General features: G+C 38.9%; 1 protein-coding gene across 10 annotated transcripts in view; it reads right to left on the bottom strand.

Annotated features, from left to right (window-relative positions):
• Positions 1-17,442, bottom strand: part of Ppp1r9a (protein phosphatase 1, regulatory subunit 9A) — a 284,300-nt gene that overhangs the window by 106,256 nt on the left and 160,602 nt on the right. For all 10 annotated transcript variants that reach the window (XM_005388052.2, XM_005388055.2, XM_005388054.2 and 7 more), the window contains exons 3-4: positions 7,715-7,847; positions 2,236-2,356 (exon numbers count right to left, since the gene is read on the bottom strand). In XM_005388052.2, the coding sequence (XP_005388109.1) occupies positions 2,236-2,356; positions 7,715-7,847 (254 nt within the window). The remainder of the gene's footprint in view (positions 1-2,235; positions 2,357-7,714; positions 7,848-17,442) is intronic.

Below are 17,442 nucleotides of genomic sequence, written 5' to 3'. Positions count from 1 at the left end.
CATTGAAAGGGCAAAGAGGTTATTTCCTTAACTACTCTGAAAAGAAGAAACACTTGAAACACAAAATATTCATATCCCACGTGTGATACACATGCAGCCTACTGAACATTAACTCAAAAGATTCACTTCAGGCCTTCGCTGGACCAGGTACCATGCCGCACACTATGGGAATACAGGCAAGGCTACCACCTAAGATGTGGTCCAGACCAGGGAGTGGGCGGATGCCCATAATCCCAGCGCTCTGGGAGGGTGAGGTGGAAGGACTGCAACTCAAGCCCAGTCTGGGCAATTTACTAACTCAGCAATAGCCTGTGGCAAATCTTTAAAAAAATTAAAGGCCTGGGGGATATAGCTTCAATACCAAGTGCCTGGTTTGAATCCCCAGTATCAAAAAAGTAAACACAACACAACACAACAAAACGAAATGTGGTCCACATGGCAGAGAAAATATAGGAGATTTTTTTTTTTTCTAAATCAATTTAGTACTCTGCAAAAAATCCATGTATATCAGTATATGTGTTTAGGATTATAAAAGAAATACTACTTTTATTGGTCTCAACAGAGAGTCACAAATTACTTACAACATGCATTATAATTTCTTCACAAGAAATAATCAGTAATAATATAATAATTAATTATATATATTTAAATGTTGAAAACAATTAAAGCTATTTATTCAATGTTCTTTTAAAAATAACATATATTCTTTGGATTTGGCAGTCATATTTTGGGGCCTACTCCTATAGCAGTACCTCAGTTCATGAATCTGATTTTTTTCACAATTCTGGTCCCAAACCAAATTGGACAAGAACCAAATCGAATTCCACGGTTGGGTTCAATGTTAACTTTATGGGGAAATCTGACTCGGTTCTTGTTCCATTTTGGTTTGCAACCAGAACTGTGTGGAGAGTTGAGTTTGTGAACCGAGGTACCACCGTATTTTTATTGCTAACTTTCTGCTTCCAATTCTAACCATCACAAGGTAGTGTGATTTGTGATTACTCAAACTGATTACATTTAAGATGGATATACTTGGAGCTGATGAAAGCTAAAACATTAAAAAAAGATCACCTGATGCTCCGCTGTGCATCAGAATTATCTAATCAGATGTGTAAATGCACACTGCCAGACCTTGTTCTTAGGGACTAATTCTACAGGTTTAGGTTACACTCAAGAACCTGTCATTTTAGATAGAACACAATTTGAGAAACAATCATCTCTGGAATGAACACCAGTACGGAAGTAGAGTTCCTAACTTTCCTTTTACCTGTTGTTGTTGTTGTTTTTTCACTTTTTTTATTAGTACACGTTTGCAGTACACAATACTTACATTCCCTATGTGGAGCTGGGACACCCTTTTCCCTGCCTCCCTTGATCCCCTTGCCTTTTGAGAAAAATCTGTCTCCATACTTCCTATTTAATTTTGTCTCCCTACTTCTTATTTAATCTCTCTTTAATTTTGTTTTTTATTTATATTTTGGATGTCTCATTTAAAGAAACCATGAGACAACTATAAAATGGAAAAGTTTTTTTATCAGCTACTCCTTACACAGAGAACCAATATCTAGAATATATAAAGAACACAAAAACATTAGACCCCTCTGCAAACAAAAGAGCCAATCAAAAACTGGGCAACTGAAATGAACAGACACTTCAGAAAAGAAATACAAATGGTCAATAAATACATGAAAAAAATGGACAACATCACTAGTCATTGGATAAACACAAACTAACAAAAAAAAAAAACCTGAAATTCTGTCTTACTCCAGAGTGACCATCATCAAGAAATCGAATAATAAAAAATGCCCGGCAAGGCCGCAAAGGAAGAAAGGAATCCTTCTACATTGCTAGCAGCAATGTAAACTATTACCTGTCATTTTCAAAAGTGCCAAAACTGGTACCATTTGCTTCAATATTTGTGAAGTAAAATTATATTCTGACTTCCACAGTACAAGCTCTTCAAATATATATACTGTGGTTTTGTTCACCTCACATTAGATGGATAGATGGATGGATGGGTAACGAGGCAGACACACACATAACCCCATGTAATGTACATTAAAACAGATGTTCTATCCAGAAACCAGAAATTCAAGTGTTTTTCACATTTTCCCTGTATGACAAACACTCTGATACTGTTTTTAAAAGAACTGAAAAGAGAAAAGATACCACTAAACGACATTTCCGGAAAAGTTCGCTATGATTTTAAGTAGTGAACGGCAGTCGTTTCCTTACCTCCCATCTCGCTGAGCAGCGCCACCATCTGTTACTGTCTTGACAAATATTCCCAGCTTCTCAAGTCCGGCGTCTGCTCCAACACCCATTCCAATAATACTTATACCGAGACCGTCCTCGTCTATGAAAACATAATTTAAAAAAACCTAGGTTTTACACTGGTTCTAGTGATTTAGTTAGCAGGTAAGTCCTACTTATTGCTTTTAATTTTGTTTTTTTTTTTGGCCAGGACGTGAGTGCTGCCGTCAGCAGAATTTTTTCTATACTGGAGAGGAAGGTTTTCAAATAAGATTCTCAAAGGGGTCAAAAGTTTCCTGTCAGTTTTGGTAATTCATTGTGGTCCTAGAAAAGGCAATAATGTGGATATTGAATAATCTACCTTAAAACACAGACTTTCTAAATAATCCTATTAATTACTTTAGGCTGAAATACACACATACTCCAATACACATATAATTTTAAATAAATGTTATCCATGTTACAATTTCTTCTTTATTTATGAAATTTTCTTTTTTACTTATCCATTTGCGGTAATAAGATAGTAGGCATCTATATAAGTACTTTCTTCTGTGCTATTACCCAAGTACATATACTTATCAATAGATACATTACATGCATATATAATACATACACATACACACATCTGCATGCACACAGACACATGCACACTTGTGAAAAAGCATGGCTTTTTCTTCATTTGCACCAGTGAAATTCTATCTACTCTCTGCAGCTACTGCTTGAAACTCCTCATGGATCCTGCTGTGGTTTGTGTCTAGTTTGTCCTCCTCAAGCCTGATGAGAACACAGGTTGGACCTCTGGAAGATGACTGGACTTGGGAGTGTTACAGTTGACTTGCTATCAAGAGGGGGCCCGGCAAGAAGACAAGGACCACTGTGGGCGTGACCTGGAAGGTTATGCTTCCCTTCCCAGCTCATCCCTTGGTTCTCTCTGTTTCCTGGACGCCATGAGGACAGCAGTGCTCCTGCACCCAGACCCTTCCGCCATGCTGTTGCTCCTTGGAACCAGCAGATTATGAACTGAAATCTCTGTAAACTGTGAGTCAAAATAAACCTCTCCTCTTTTAAGTTGTGGGTGCTGGCTATTTTGCCCCAGCAATGAAGAAAAGTGATTAAGACACAGATATCATCAACTAACATAACTCTAAAGCAGTTCTAATGACTGCATAATACTTCATGGTGGATGTCACCACAACACAATAAACCCTCTCTCTGTTGACAGCCACTTACCTTTATTTTCACTGTTTGGCCCTGTGAGGAATACTGCAGGGCTTTTTAAAATTCACTTATAAATCATATTCCCATTTGTCCCTACCATGAACATATATACACAGACTAACACTGATGAAATAAAAGACACACTACTTTATATACTAAATTTTTTGGTTAGCATTCAAGGTTATTTTCTATAACCTCAAAGTCTTTGTAATTATGGTTTATCAACTTTTATCAATGATAATTACAGTATAAAAAACAGCATAAAAATAGGTTAGTAGTGATAGACTAATGGTGTTAATAGTGATTACAGGAAAACTAGTCTACATACTTCATGCTTTTTAGGGGGCGGGGTACTGGGAATTGAACTCGGGACCTTGCACTTGACAGGCAGGCACTGCACCACTAGGCTATATCCCCGGCCCACCTCATGCTTTTAAAAGACTTTCAGCAATAATCTTTACTTCATGGAGTACTCAATTAATATTTCTTTGAAAATAGCTTATTATTACTTGTCACCAATATTTGCTTCAAGTACAACTTCTGCTCTAAGTACAACTAACACAGTCTTACCTTTTTACTCTAGATATGTTAAAAAATATTGTCTGGCAAGAGTATTAATTTTTTGCTCAGTTGTATGGTAAAAATCTTTTCGGGGTTAACAAGGGCATTTACACTGAGCTACACCCTCAGCCTTTTTAAAAAGTATTTTTGAGACAGTGTCTTACTACGATGCCCAGTGTGCTTGCATTTGAGACCCTCCTACCTCAACCTCTAGAGTGCTGGGAATACAGGCACGTGCCACCATGCCCAGCTTGTTGGAAGAATCTCCCTGGATGAGTGTTCTGATAGGAACCCCTGCTGCAGGTATTTTTGTGTTCATTCTACGCACAGGTACATCTCTATAGTGTGAAAAGTTTAACGCTGACTAATGTATGCGAGACCACAAAATACTTTTCTCATTCATTACATCTGGAATGTTTGCATACATGTGATTTCTCATGTGTATCTCACTGAAATTGCTTCTCTGGCATAAACACCCTGAAGTTCATCAGGGGTTTCTCATGCTAATGCACTGCACAGTTTTAGGATTTCTTGCCAGAATGAGTTTTCTTGTGCACGTGGAGGTTAGGTAAGTGTTGGAGGCTCCTCCACACGGGCTATGTGTGCAGGATTTCTCCTCTCCGACATGAATTTTCCCGTTGTATCAAGGTTATGTTCTTGCAGCCCTTCCAGTGATTGCATATAGCTAACCTTAGCCCACACTACTCCTCTGTTGCTGTTTCAGAGATGCTCACAGAGGCCCCCTCCACACTGACAACGCCATGGGCTTCTCTTCTGTATGAAACCTCAGGGCGATCAGCATTTAGCCTGACTTCTTGCTCACACTCACTATACGTACAGGGCTTCTCCTCGTGATGAACTGCCACACGCCAAACCACCACGCAGCTGTAAGCAACCTTTCTATACTCACTACATGCAAGGGCTCCTCTCAAATGTGAAGTCTCTGTACTGTCAGGCCATTAAGTTCCTGTAACAACTCTACGTGAAAATTACTTCTTGGTTTTTAATCTATTTTCCTACCTGGACTCAGGCCATCCTGAAATTGTTTTTCTTCCTTCCAGGACTCCTTTGATTGCTCTAACTAGAAAATTATTAAGATTTTCTGGGCTGAAAACCAGCTAAAGGAAAAGCAAACTACAGCTACCTTGAATTCTAGTGCAGACTCTGTCCACGAGGAAGGCGATGATGAAGGGCAGAACAAGGGGCAGCAAAACTGACCCCCACAGACCAAATGACACTTGTGCGCAGCCACCTCAGCTCTTCTCTAGTCAGGGGTCGTGTGTCAAGTTCAAGCGCCTGCCAGCCAGAACAGACATCTGGAGGCCACTAATTCCCGTGGCTGCCCTGGCAAGGACCCAGCAGTCCCGCCCTCACCTACCCTGACCCTCCTCCTAGCGACAGGGTGAATTCACATGTTGCTGCCCAAATAAAACGGCCAGCAAAGCTGCATTACAAAAGGAAATGTTGTAAAATGTATTAAAATGTTAAATACAGACCCGTTAATGTTTATGTTTGCTTGTTTGTTTGCTTTTGAGACAGGCTCTTGCTAACTCACTAAGTTGCCCAGGCGGGGCTCAAACTTCCAATCCTAGTGCCTGAGGCTCCCGGAGTGCTGGGATTACAGGTGTGCACTACCATGCCCGGCATATGCTGTTCAATTTTTCTAGTTTAGAAATTTAAAGAAGTGAAATTATAACTAAATGACTTCTGTGATGTGCTTCTTTATTTTGCCTCAATTATACGTTTGTAAAAATAGCATGTAGAGCTCATAAAGTGTAATTAATCAATTTTCATTGCTGTGTAACATTTTATTAACTAGATATGCTGTATTTGATAGACTCTATGAATGGTAACTATTTGGATTGTTCTCATTTTTTGTATTTATTAGCAATACAGGGGCTGGGGATTTAGCTCAGCGGCACAGCGCCTGCCTGGCAAGTGCAAGGTCGGGAGTTCGATTCCCAGTACTGGAAACAAAACAAAACAAAACAAAAAACTAGCAATACAAAGCCCACTGTCACTTCTGTTTTTGTATGACCTTTAAACTAAGAATGGGTTTTACATTCTTAAATGTACGAAAAATGCAAGCACCATTATTTCAACACTTTCAAAAGAAAATATCTTTTAATGAAAGTAACTAGTCAAATGTATTTAAAAACTGGTTTTCTTCACAGCTTCTTTCCTCATGTAGTTTTATGCTTAATTCTCATGTAATTTTCACCTTTTTTCTCACCTATACTGTTTTGAACAAGCTGTTCTTTGACTTCTTTGTTCTCTGCTAACTGGACAGTAAATTATACGCGTAAAGTATGTAGTCTACTGATCTTACACATCAGCAAATACATTTCTTTCCCCGGTTAGGTAAATGCAATCTGGCATGGACATGGATTCCCAGATCGCTGTCCTTTTCATTCTCAGTGGCCTATTAAATTATAGCAACATCTCCTTGCTTCTGGTCCTGCAAAGAAGTCTGCCACTAGTCTTGTCACTCTGCCCTTTCAAATGCCTTGGCCTGTGTTTGCATTGAGACTTTTAATTTTACTTTTATTAGTATGGAGTGGTAGTGCATAATGATTATATTCATCATGGAGAGTTGCTACATGTACGTAAGTGTTGAGATTTTTTTGCCTGGTATTTTGCAAGGTTTCTACTTTATTTTTGAGTATTGGGATTTCCCCAGCCTATACCCAAGCGTGGGGTCAGTTTGCTGTTCGTTGCTGTAACTGTGTCCCTTCGCCTTCCCGTTCACAGCTACAATAACCTGGGACCTCTGAAGCCATGAGCCAATCAAGCCCCTCGGCCCTAAAGTTAGGCCAGCTGGGGATTTTGTTCAGCAAAGGAAAAGCTGGCCAGTATTGCTGCTGCTTGCTGATTTGCTTAAGAAAGCCTTGCTAAAGCCACATTTGAATATCCATGAGTAAGTTTTCTTTTGTTTCTCTTATTCAATTTATCATCTCTTTATTCCAAAGCCCTCTCAGCAGGGTTGTTTTTTCAGTTCACTGGGTCACAGCCTGTTCCTGGGCACCCCTCTTACACCAAGACAAACACAGCCTCTCCCAGCACATGGGCAGTGGTTACATGGCAGGAAGGCCATCATTCCAGGGAGACAGAGGTCGGCGGAAAGCCCTTCTGACTCCCTCAGAGCCTCTGCCCTCACAGACAGAGGCCTATTAGCTAAGTTCTCCTGGAACACACGGCCTTCCAGCTAAATGTTCATAATTCAGAAGGCATTTTTCCCTTCCCACCACACTCTGGGCCAGATCATGACTTCTCGCTATACCAAAAACCAAAAACAAAACACAACTCCTCCAGCAGACAAAACAACTTTCTGCCCAAGGCGCTTGGTTGGCCTGGCTTGCTCCAGGCTCAGGCCTGCACCAACCACTCTAGGTCTAGACTCACCCATACCTCCCCACCTTCACCAGCACTCCAGCTGAGCTAGAGCAGATGGGGCTGAGTTTGGAGTGGAAGAGATGCAGAAATCTTTGGATCTGTCATCTACCCAGAGTCCACGTCGACTAATTTCTAAAGATAGTAAATCAGCCATGCGTGAGTTAAAACTTTACCCAGCCCTTAGAGAAAGGCTCCACTTCAGAAAACACCCTGCGTCGCTAACACCGCCACACAGCGATGCTGGAAGCAGCGCAGTGCAGCTGCCCCGGTTACATGTGTCGCTGAGTACCTTTCTCCAGCTCCACCGGGAAAAGCTCCAGCTTCTCTACCCGCTTTTCCAGTTCATACTCGGCAGAGGCGGCCACAGGGTCAACTTCATCGTTTCGCCGGTCGTAGTCTTCGTTCGAGTAAGTGCTGAAAACCTGTAGCGAGAGGCCAAAAATGCAATGATAAGACAGAAAAGACGGCATTCTGAATGCAAAACATCAAAAGACTTCCAGCGATCCAGAAGTCTGTATTTTAAAAAACAATCAGTGTGATAAATGTGTTCTAAGTAACTGTTTTGGCTTTAAAATGAACAGTGACATTAAGAAAAGGAAAACTGAACCAGGATAAAAATAACATTAACCTTAAAATGTCATTTTTATGGATTTTAATAATTTAGGAAACAAGGGTGGCCACAGAATACATTATCTGAAGAGCAATATTCATCACCTTTCATGCACTCAGAACATACCATGTGAACAGCAGCGCTCTGCTCCTTGCTAATGAAGCCAAAGCATATTGAAGCTTCCTCGGCAAACACTCACACGGGGCCTATTTCCTGACAGGGCTCAAGCCAGCCCCGAGGGTGTAAGGTGTCAATACTAGAATTACATTTTAATCGTAGAATCACTGAAACGAATTTCTACCGTAGATTATCCCGGGCTATGTTAAACAGCTCTCACCTGTCATCTCTTACATTATGTGTATACAGATTGAAGTTAAAATTTAATTGGGGCTTTCTATAAAATGGCTATCAAAATGCTGCTCAAAAGTGGCTGAAAGAATAGGAAATTCACAACTCTTTATTTCTGACCCAAATCATTCATATTTCATCATAGGAAATTTTACTGTCCTTATTTAAGCTGAAATACTTGTATTACTTGCAAATCACTCTCAATATTTAAGAATATTTACAGACATGCATAATTCATCAAGTCTAATTAGTAGCTATGGCAAAAACTGACATTTTCAATTAAAACTTGTTTTACTACAAACAAGGATCTAAACTGTGCAACTGTGCCTGAAAAAGCTCTGTAAACTCCTTTAACTTCTGAAAATTTACACACATACACACGTGCACGCGTGCACAAAGATTATAAGTTTGGGAAGGGCTTGGAATGTAGCTCAGTGATAGAGCACCCCTGATTCAATCTCCAGTACCGCAAAAAGGAAAAAAAAAAAAAAAAAACTACTTAAAAAAAAAAATTAGCAGAACAGAAAGCGGAAGATGAATTTATGTTTATTGCCTAGTCCTGCTATTCCAGATAAACCTGGCCCTTCTATTCCAGGTAAGTCTTACATGCATGCATTATCACTAGAAAACTGGCTTTTTTTCTTCCTCTTCGTCTCCTTTTTTTTTTTTTTTTGGTGATACTGGGGATTGAACACAGGGCCTTAAACAAACCTACATCCCCAGGTCTTTTTTTAAAAAATTTGAAACAGGTTCTCATTAAGTCACTAAGTTAGCCAGGGTGAACTTGATCTTCAGATTCTCCTGCATCATCCTTCCAGAGTGTACGATTACGCAAAATCACACCCAGCTTTGTATTTTATACACGATAATCTGTAATCCAAGAATACATATTGTTTACACAGAAGCAAATACGGTGTGGTTTCTAATTGTATATACTTCTCAAAATCATATCCTTAGTAGGGATTGTACCTAAGTGGGTACTGCTTTTCTTACTGACTTTTAACATATTTTCATAGGCTCGTGCCACTTGGATCTTTGCTTGGTCTCTACCACGTTTCTCCACCATAGCAAACATTACTGCATCAAAATGTGTGTGTGTGCTAAATGTGATTGAACGTATGGTGAATATTTACATTTTTTAAAAATTATTACAATAGAAGACAGGTTGCCATTAATCCCCCTCAAAATACTCCACCTTGCTCCCAGCACACCAACCCATCATTCTTGCCACTTTGTCACAGGTTCTGGGAGTTCTGTTTCACATCTCTTTATGATGGTGACAGCTGCCGTAAGTGCCACTCAGCAGAAAGGCACATGAAAACATTACCGTGCACCCTCATCACCTGATTCGCCCATCTAGCACTGTGCAGTTTCTGGCTCTTCTGCTGCATCAAAATGACCACAGAAGATAAATTCTGAACTGATTCAGGACGTCAAGGCGCTGCCACAGTGGACTGAAGATACTGACAAAAACAGGGCAAGAGAAATGGAATAAATGTGTCTGAAGCAAGGGAGAGCATTCTGAGTGAGATTAATGGCAACGTGCCTTTTACTGTAATAAATTTTTTAAAATTTAAACATTCATCCGATTTTTTCATACTTCCTATACTTTGGAGTTAGCACTTTTAAGAAACTTTTAGAATATATGCTTATGAAGCCTCTCTCATAGAATTCTCTAGTATTATCCTTAAACTGTAAGACTTAAGATTTTCTCTTAGCCTTTTTTATCCTTCACTTCTCTTATATCTTTGGTAATCATTTATTCACATTCATTCACTCAACAAAAAGTTACATGGCACCAACTCTCTGCTAGACATTGTGGAAGCATAGTCTTAAGCAGTTCACAGCTCTGAAGGAACACAGAAATTAAAATAAACAACTACTGTGTAATGTGAATGGCAGCTGATGTAACAGAGGATTATATCAAGTCAATTCTTTTTCAGTGCCTAAGAAAAGAAAGATTCTGTGGAAGGGATGATGCTTGACTTGAATCTCAAAGAACGAACAGGAATTCCTACACTTAACTGCAGAAAAGGAGAAAGTGTATTCCAAATAGAAGAACATAGGGGCTGGGGATTTAGCTCAGTGGCAAAGCGCCTGCCTGGCAAGCGCAAGGTCATGAGTTCGGTTCCAGGTACCAGAGAAAAACCAAAAAAAAATAAAAAATAAAAGAACACACAACTACAAAAAGTAGACAGATAAGCAGACAGGCAGATAGTGTTTTGAAGAAACACGTCTAGGGAAGTAAACTTCAACAACACCACACACACACACACACACACACACACACACACACCCATACACACACAAATGTATCAAGACCTAGGTCAGACATGCCTTGCCTGGAAACCACTAGCTGTATAACTGGAAATTTTCCCTTTAGTACTGGCCACTCACATACTTCTGCCAAAGTACAAGAATATCGAAAGATGTAATAGTAAAAGTGTGTTTGTACATGTGCATATGTGTGCATATGTAAAATATAGAAAAAATTTTTAAATGAACATTTTCCTAATTTTTCAGGATCTTAAACACTGTTATCAAACAAATTCTCCCCTCAAGTTAGGCTGGTTCATTTTATAATATTCTGAAATCATGTAAAACAAACAAAACCTGTAAGACTGCGTATTAGAAAATAACAATTTTGCAACATCTAGTAATCAGATGGCTATACCAACACGTCCTCTAGAAAACAAATAATGTAAGATATTTTTCATCTTTAGCTTGCTAATAGTCTGGTAAATTATATGCACAGGCAGAAAAAAGCTGAAAATAATTGAAAAAGTCATAACCTATTATTTCCAGGTTAAAATATCATTTACTTGTAAAGTCCAACAAATTGAAAAGAAAAATTATTAAAACTAGTCAGAGTACTGTAAACAATGTTAATTTTTTTTTTTTTTTTTTTTGGTTTTTCTCCGGTACCGGGAACTGAACTCACGACCTTGCGCTTGCCAGGCAGGCGCTTTGCCGCTGAGCTAAATCCCCAGCCCCAACAATGTTAATTTTTAAAGATCAACAGTTTTAGAAAATACAACAAATAAATTAATAAAATATTCAGTATTACCTATAAATGTGCAAAACTTTCCTTCCCTATAAAATAAAGTGAAGAACTCAGAAATACAAGAACACAAATATAATGCCATATAATATTCCTGAATTAAAATCTTTGATGTTATAAAGCTACTCATGCTCCCAAATGACTGTAAATTTCAGTTTACCCAAATTTAACTTACGAAAAATACAGGTAATCTAGATTAAAATCTCACCCACATATTTTATGGAAACTAACAAGCTATTTGAAAAAGAACAGTAAAGGATGGAAATGAACCCTACTGGGTATCAAAATACAACAAATCTTCATTAAGGCACAACAAATGCTCATGTAGTTCTGACCCTAGGCTAACTTATTTTTATACCTGATCTGTTTCAACACTTTTCTTTTCTATTCAAATTAGTTACAGTGGTATTTTAATTAAATAGTATGGAAAAAATAAAATAAATATCCACCAGAAGAATACTCCTACTCTGTATTATGAAGAAGAATAGAATTCAGATTGTCTCAGAACCATTAAATATATGTATAGAGCCGTAGGTATCTATCTGTTAGGAGTGGGTCAAGGACCTCCCACTCCCCATGGATACAAAATATGTGATGCACAAGTACCTTCCATAAAATTGCTTAGCATTTCCATGTAGCCTACATACATTCTCCCATATTTTAAATCATTTCTAGATTACTGATAATACCCAATGTAAATGCTATGTAAATGGTTGTCATCTGCATTACTTAGCTAACGTTGACAAGGAGAAAAATCTGTATATTCTATGAAAGTGCTAAAAGAAAATATAAGACTATGCTTAACTCACAGACCAGAGAGAAATTCACAGACCTTAGAAAGTTTTAAGAGAAATTAATCAACTGTCTGCATAAAAATCAATGCTAAATTGCTCAAGGGAGAGTTCAGGGGCAGAGCTCTTGGGTAGCATGCGTGTCACCCTGGGTTCAGTCCTTAGCACTATGAAGGTTAATTAAAATAAATAATTCTAAATCTTAAATATTTCATAGTGAAGTTATAATACAATTCACGGATTAGGGGAAAATATTAATATAAATGTATTATCTTCATAATACATAAAAGGCTTTCTCATCTCAAAGAACTGCATGTGTAAATAAAGGGAATTGAGAATTTAACAAAGAAATACTAACGTCTAGCAAATTAAATTCAGATGTTCACTTCATTACAAAGTAAATGAATGTAAATTAAATCAAGGAGATACCACATGCCAATATATAATATTTTTAAGGATATGAGAAAAAAGGTCTTTGAAAAAAAGAAGAAATAATTTGAAAGTAGCGACCAATATTGCCAATGGAAATACAACTGAGCAAATGTTACATCCATGCATTTATAGAAATACTTTCAAATGTACATGAACATGTATATACAAGAAGTTTATCACAGCACTATTTGGAATAACACCAAGGGGGAAACGACCTAGGTGTTTGCCAACAGAAAAAAGGACTGCTAAATTATGACACATTCAAATAGGTAAGTCTATGCAGGATTGAAGAAATCTACATCTCAAATGACAACGCAACCTAAAATACATGTTCATTAAATCAAAACAGCACATTGCAGACAGTAGGCCCAATTTGAATGATTCCCAATAGCTATGGTACAAATTTCAGTCCAACTTAAAGCCTCCTAAATCCCCTAGTTATACAGCTTTTGCCAAGTTGTAAAAGCAAGCTAAGCTTCATTTCCTTATTTGCAAAATGGCTATGATAACAATACCCCATAAAGTTACGATGAAAAAGGGAGCAGCTAATCCATGTAATTGTGTTTGATTCGAAACAAGGAAAGGAAAAGTTTTCCTATGGCAATAAATGAAGTAATATTTCCCCAGATACTTAACCATTCAAATTTTCCTTTTACAAACAGGATAGGAATATTTCATCCACTATGATCCTTAACGCCCTTTACACAAAAATCCACATAACTGATTTGCTATTAGAATGTAGACTCGCTTGCCAAAATCCCTGCCTGTGTCCAGAGCAGGAACTCCACAGAGCTCATTATTTGCCATCCTTTCTGTTCTGTTGGAACCAGGAAAATCCTCGGACGGAAGGAAGGGTGACCCAGATACACACCTTTCATCTCTATTATCTTTGTTCTTTTAAATTTCTTTAAGAGTTTTACTACTTAGCCTTACAGTACCTTAAATGCTCTATAAAAATATGAGGAATTTACTGCAGCACACACACACACACACACACACACACACACACACACACACACACGCACACGGCCAATAACAGTTCCTGGGCTGCAATAATTAGCACTGTGAAGCTATGCGTATTTTTAGTTCTTGTCACCTTCATACTATTCCTGTGTAACTTCACTGAGAGAAGCAAACAAAAGGATGTTTACATTTAAGACTTCTTGTTTCAGAGCCAGGAAGTGATATTCTGTTCCTTGATCAAAACAAACACAGCAAGACTTCATACACTGCTTCACAACACAGCCATGCTTTCAGGGGTAACAAGTTTACAGTCCTACTTAGCAAAGACCTTTCTGAATCAGAAAGCCAACTCTGAAAAATTAATAGAGTAAAAATTAGCTTATACGATTTCAACTTGAGTCATTATCTTAGTTGCATTTTCAGTTGTTTGAGTTACAACGCTTTCTCAAAACAACACTAATATGTTTCACCAAGAAGAAAAATGCATTTCCCTTACTTCGTTATGACACATTTTCTTTAATTAATGCAAGTCAAAATAAACTCAGATTCTCCATAAATACTGAATGAAAGGAATCCCCCACGGTGCTTCCACCATGGTCTCAGGTCTGCTGCAGTCAGGATTGTGCTTAATCTTCCCATCAGATCAAAGATGGAAAATGTCCCAGGTTCTAGCACGCTGAGTTTCAGATGACGGCCTGGCACCGTGTGCTCCGGGAGACAAGCCAAGCATCCACACCCCCCACAGACAGGCTACACTCAGCTTCTTGGCAGAACCCTCACTCACCTGTCCTGGGTTTCAGCGGCTACGCTAAAAGAGGCTTTAAACTAACACTGAGTCTGAGAAGACAGTCCATTTCTTAGTTTTAAAAACAAATCTGGTGACAAAACAAAGGATCCTGATGGCCTTGGAGCAATGTATCACCATAAATGTCCTTTTCTTCCCCAGAGCCAGCTTGCATTAGAAAGAACTAGGTAGTTTCTTCATTACCCAGTATGCCCCAAACGAGTCTACAATTATCAGGCACTTTGGATAAACAGTCTCTGAAGATTCTAAGGTGAGGGATTTAATTTCCCTCTCAATAACCATGCAACATGTTACAGTGGAAGAAAACCTCGAACTAAACTCGACTACATGTGAAAACACTGCTGAGCAGGAAGATGCAAAAACAGGCCCACCGCCTATCTCAAACTCAGGGAAATCCCAGATCTCTGTCCTCAAGTCACCCTGGAAGAAACTTTCGTGGAAGGGTCATGCAAACCAGGTGCAAACACCACATTCTACAGCAGCATGCATCTAACAGTCTAAGCGATAGATCGCTCACCAGAACCCTGCATGCCAGAGGGCGGAATCAAATGGAGGACTGCAGTTAGGTGCTACACCAAAGGTTGATAACCTGCTGGCCTTGCCCAACTCCAAGTTCCTTCACAGAAAATATTTCTAAGGCTAATCCCTGTACATATCTTCATCATGCAACAAGTATTTGTAACATATCTAATTTAATAAACTGCCTTGTGTCAATTTAAAATACCCATCTCTGGAGTATAGATTTTTAATTAAGGTCTTTCAAAAAAACTAATCCTAAAGCCAGGTGTAGTGGCACAGGCCTGTAATCCTAGCACTAGGGAGGCTGAGGCAGGAGGATCGTTGCAAGTTCAACACCAGCCTGGGCTACAAAGTGAGCTCAAGGCCAGCCTGAACTGCAGAGTGAGACCGTGTCTCAAGAAAACCAAAAACAAAACAAAACAAAAAACTAATCCTAGAGTATGAATTTGTGACTGGTGTGTCTGAAATGCTAAGTAAAGGGTACAAAAATAAAGTTATACTCATATCTATTATGTTCCATATGTTCATGTAACTTGAAGTAAAAGTCAAGGTAATATAAACCTTATAAATTAACTCTCTTCTGAATGATTCCAAAACTAAGGCAGAAAAGGGTAAAGAAAGTATCCACTTTTTATATTTTATATGAGAAACTTCAGTTTCAAAGGACAGTACCCATACTAGATACAAGGATAACTAATGAAGATAAAGTATTAAGGGCAAAAGTTGTATTTACTCAGTGTGGATAACTAAAGAAAAGGAAGTTTAAAAAACCAACACACTGTGCATAATAGGGGGTAGAGAGCACAACCTCTCATTCAAAAGGTAGTGCGCAGAAGCCTGTATTTGCCAGTTTTCCACAGAAATAGAAACAATAACGGGATGTGTCTCTATATGCATATGTGCGTTATTTATGCAAATACAGTATATTTTATTTTAGTTAAAGTGGATTTATTTTAAGGAACTGGCTCACATGACTATGGAGTCTGGTGAGTCCAAATTCTGCAACACAGGCCAGCAGGGTGGAGACCTGGGAAAGTGCTGATGTTTTGCCTTGAGGTAAAATGCAGTATGCAGGCAGAATTTCTTCTTGGCTCAAGGTCAGACTTTTGTGTAAAGGTCTTTCAACTGATCTGATGGGCACCACATACATGATAGAGGGTAATCTCCTTTAGCCTACTGGTTTAAATGTTAATCTCATCTAAAAAAGTGCCTTCACACAAACACCTAGAACTATGTTTACCCAGCACCGGCAAACACTAGCCTGGCCAAGCTGAACTGAAATTAGCTCTTCAATAGATGTTCTGGCCACAAAACCTGGACTTTTTCCCATTCAGCAAAGATGGTCAAAGGAATATGCTTTCCTTAAAAGCATGCGGAAATAAGACCATGGTTCTATACTACAATGTATTCTAATATTCCTGACAGATTAAAGTATTTCACACTGTAACACCTTTACTTCTGTACCTACACCGCAAGGTTAGAAAAGAGGCCATCAGAGCTAGGACTACCAACCAGGAAAGTACTAAAGAGAACCTGCATTTGGCCAATGTAAAGACACCAACTAGTGACAACTTCAGGCTGCCACACTGAACCTGGTCCCCTCCTGGCCTTAGTGTGAGAAGGCAGCGCCACTCCGACCCTTGGACTGCTGGGGTCTAGCATGAGGTGTGGACTCTAAGAGATAGCCCTTTGCCCAGGTAAAACTTGATAACCACATTGACTTTAGTGAGAAGTTTCTGAGAGAGAGTGCAGGGTAGGAGCGCTGATGGGTTGGATGCCTCCTTCACATGCACAAATCTACATAAATACTCAAACCCTGGATTCACCAGCAATGCACAAAACGTGGAAAGACGCATGAAGTAAATATATGAAAAATAACAACACTTGAATAGGGCAAGAAATTGGTTCATATCTGTTCATATACACAGTAAGCGCACTGTTATAAGCCATCTGAGCTAGACAAATAAATGCTAATGTGGTCTGTGGATGGCGATATCAGTGTTGTTAAGCACTACTTCAGCTCTCCTTCTGCGTTCATCATCACTGCCATTGTTCCCCACTCTTCCTTGCCTTGAGGTGAGGTTACGTAAATGCTACCGGTCCCCGGGTGCTGGGCATAAAACATGTACACCATTCCCGGACTAAGACATGTTACTGCAGAGAGGCAGGAACTTCCAGGGTCATCTTCTTCCTATGTTGCTCTAATCCAGAAAGTATGCATAACAGAAATGGAACTAAGTACCTGACTCACTACAGTAAGTGCAAACAACTTTCCTTCAACTTACGACGGACTTCTAACGTAAGTGAGAATAAACATCTGTTAAAAGCTACTGGACTAACGTAACAGGACAATATAAATGAGCATATCTTAACCAGACTATCACCTAAACAAAAGGAATACTTGTTCATCCTTAGTATGGACTGCAAACATTGTTTTGGCTTAAAAATAAGCATTGGGGCCAAGATGGATGTGACTACCAGAAATATT

Source organism: Chinchilla lanigera, unplaced genomic scaffold (genome assembly GCF_000276665.1).
Source record: "Chinchilla lanigera isolate Chin_1 unplaced genomic scaffold, ChiLan1.0 scaffold00031, whole genome shotgun sequence".
Taxonomy (NCBI): domain Eukaryota; kingdom Metazoa; phylum Chordata; class Mammalia; order Rodentia; family Chinchillidae; genus Chinchilla; species Chinchilla lanigera.
This window is presented reverse-complemented; position numbering and strand designations above follow the sequence as displayed.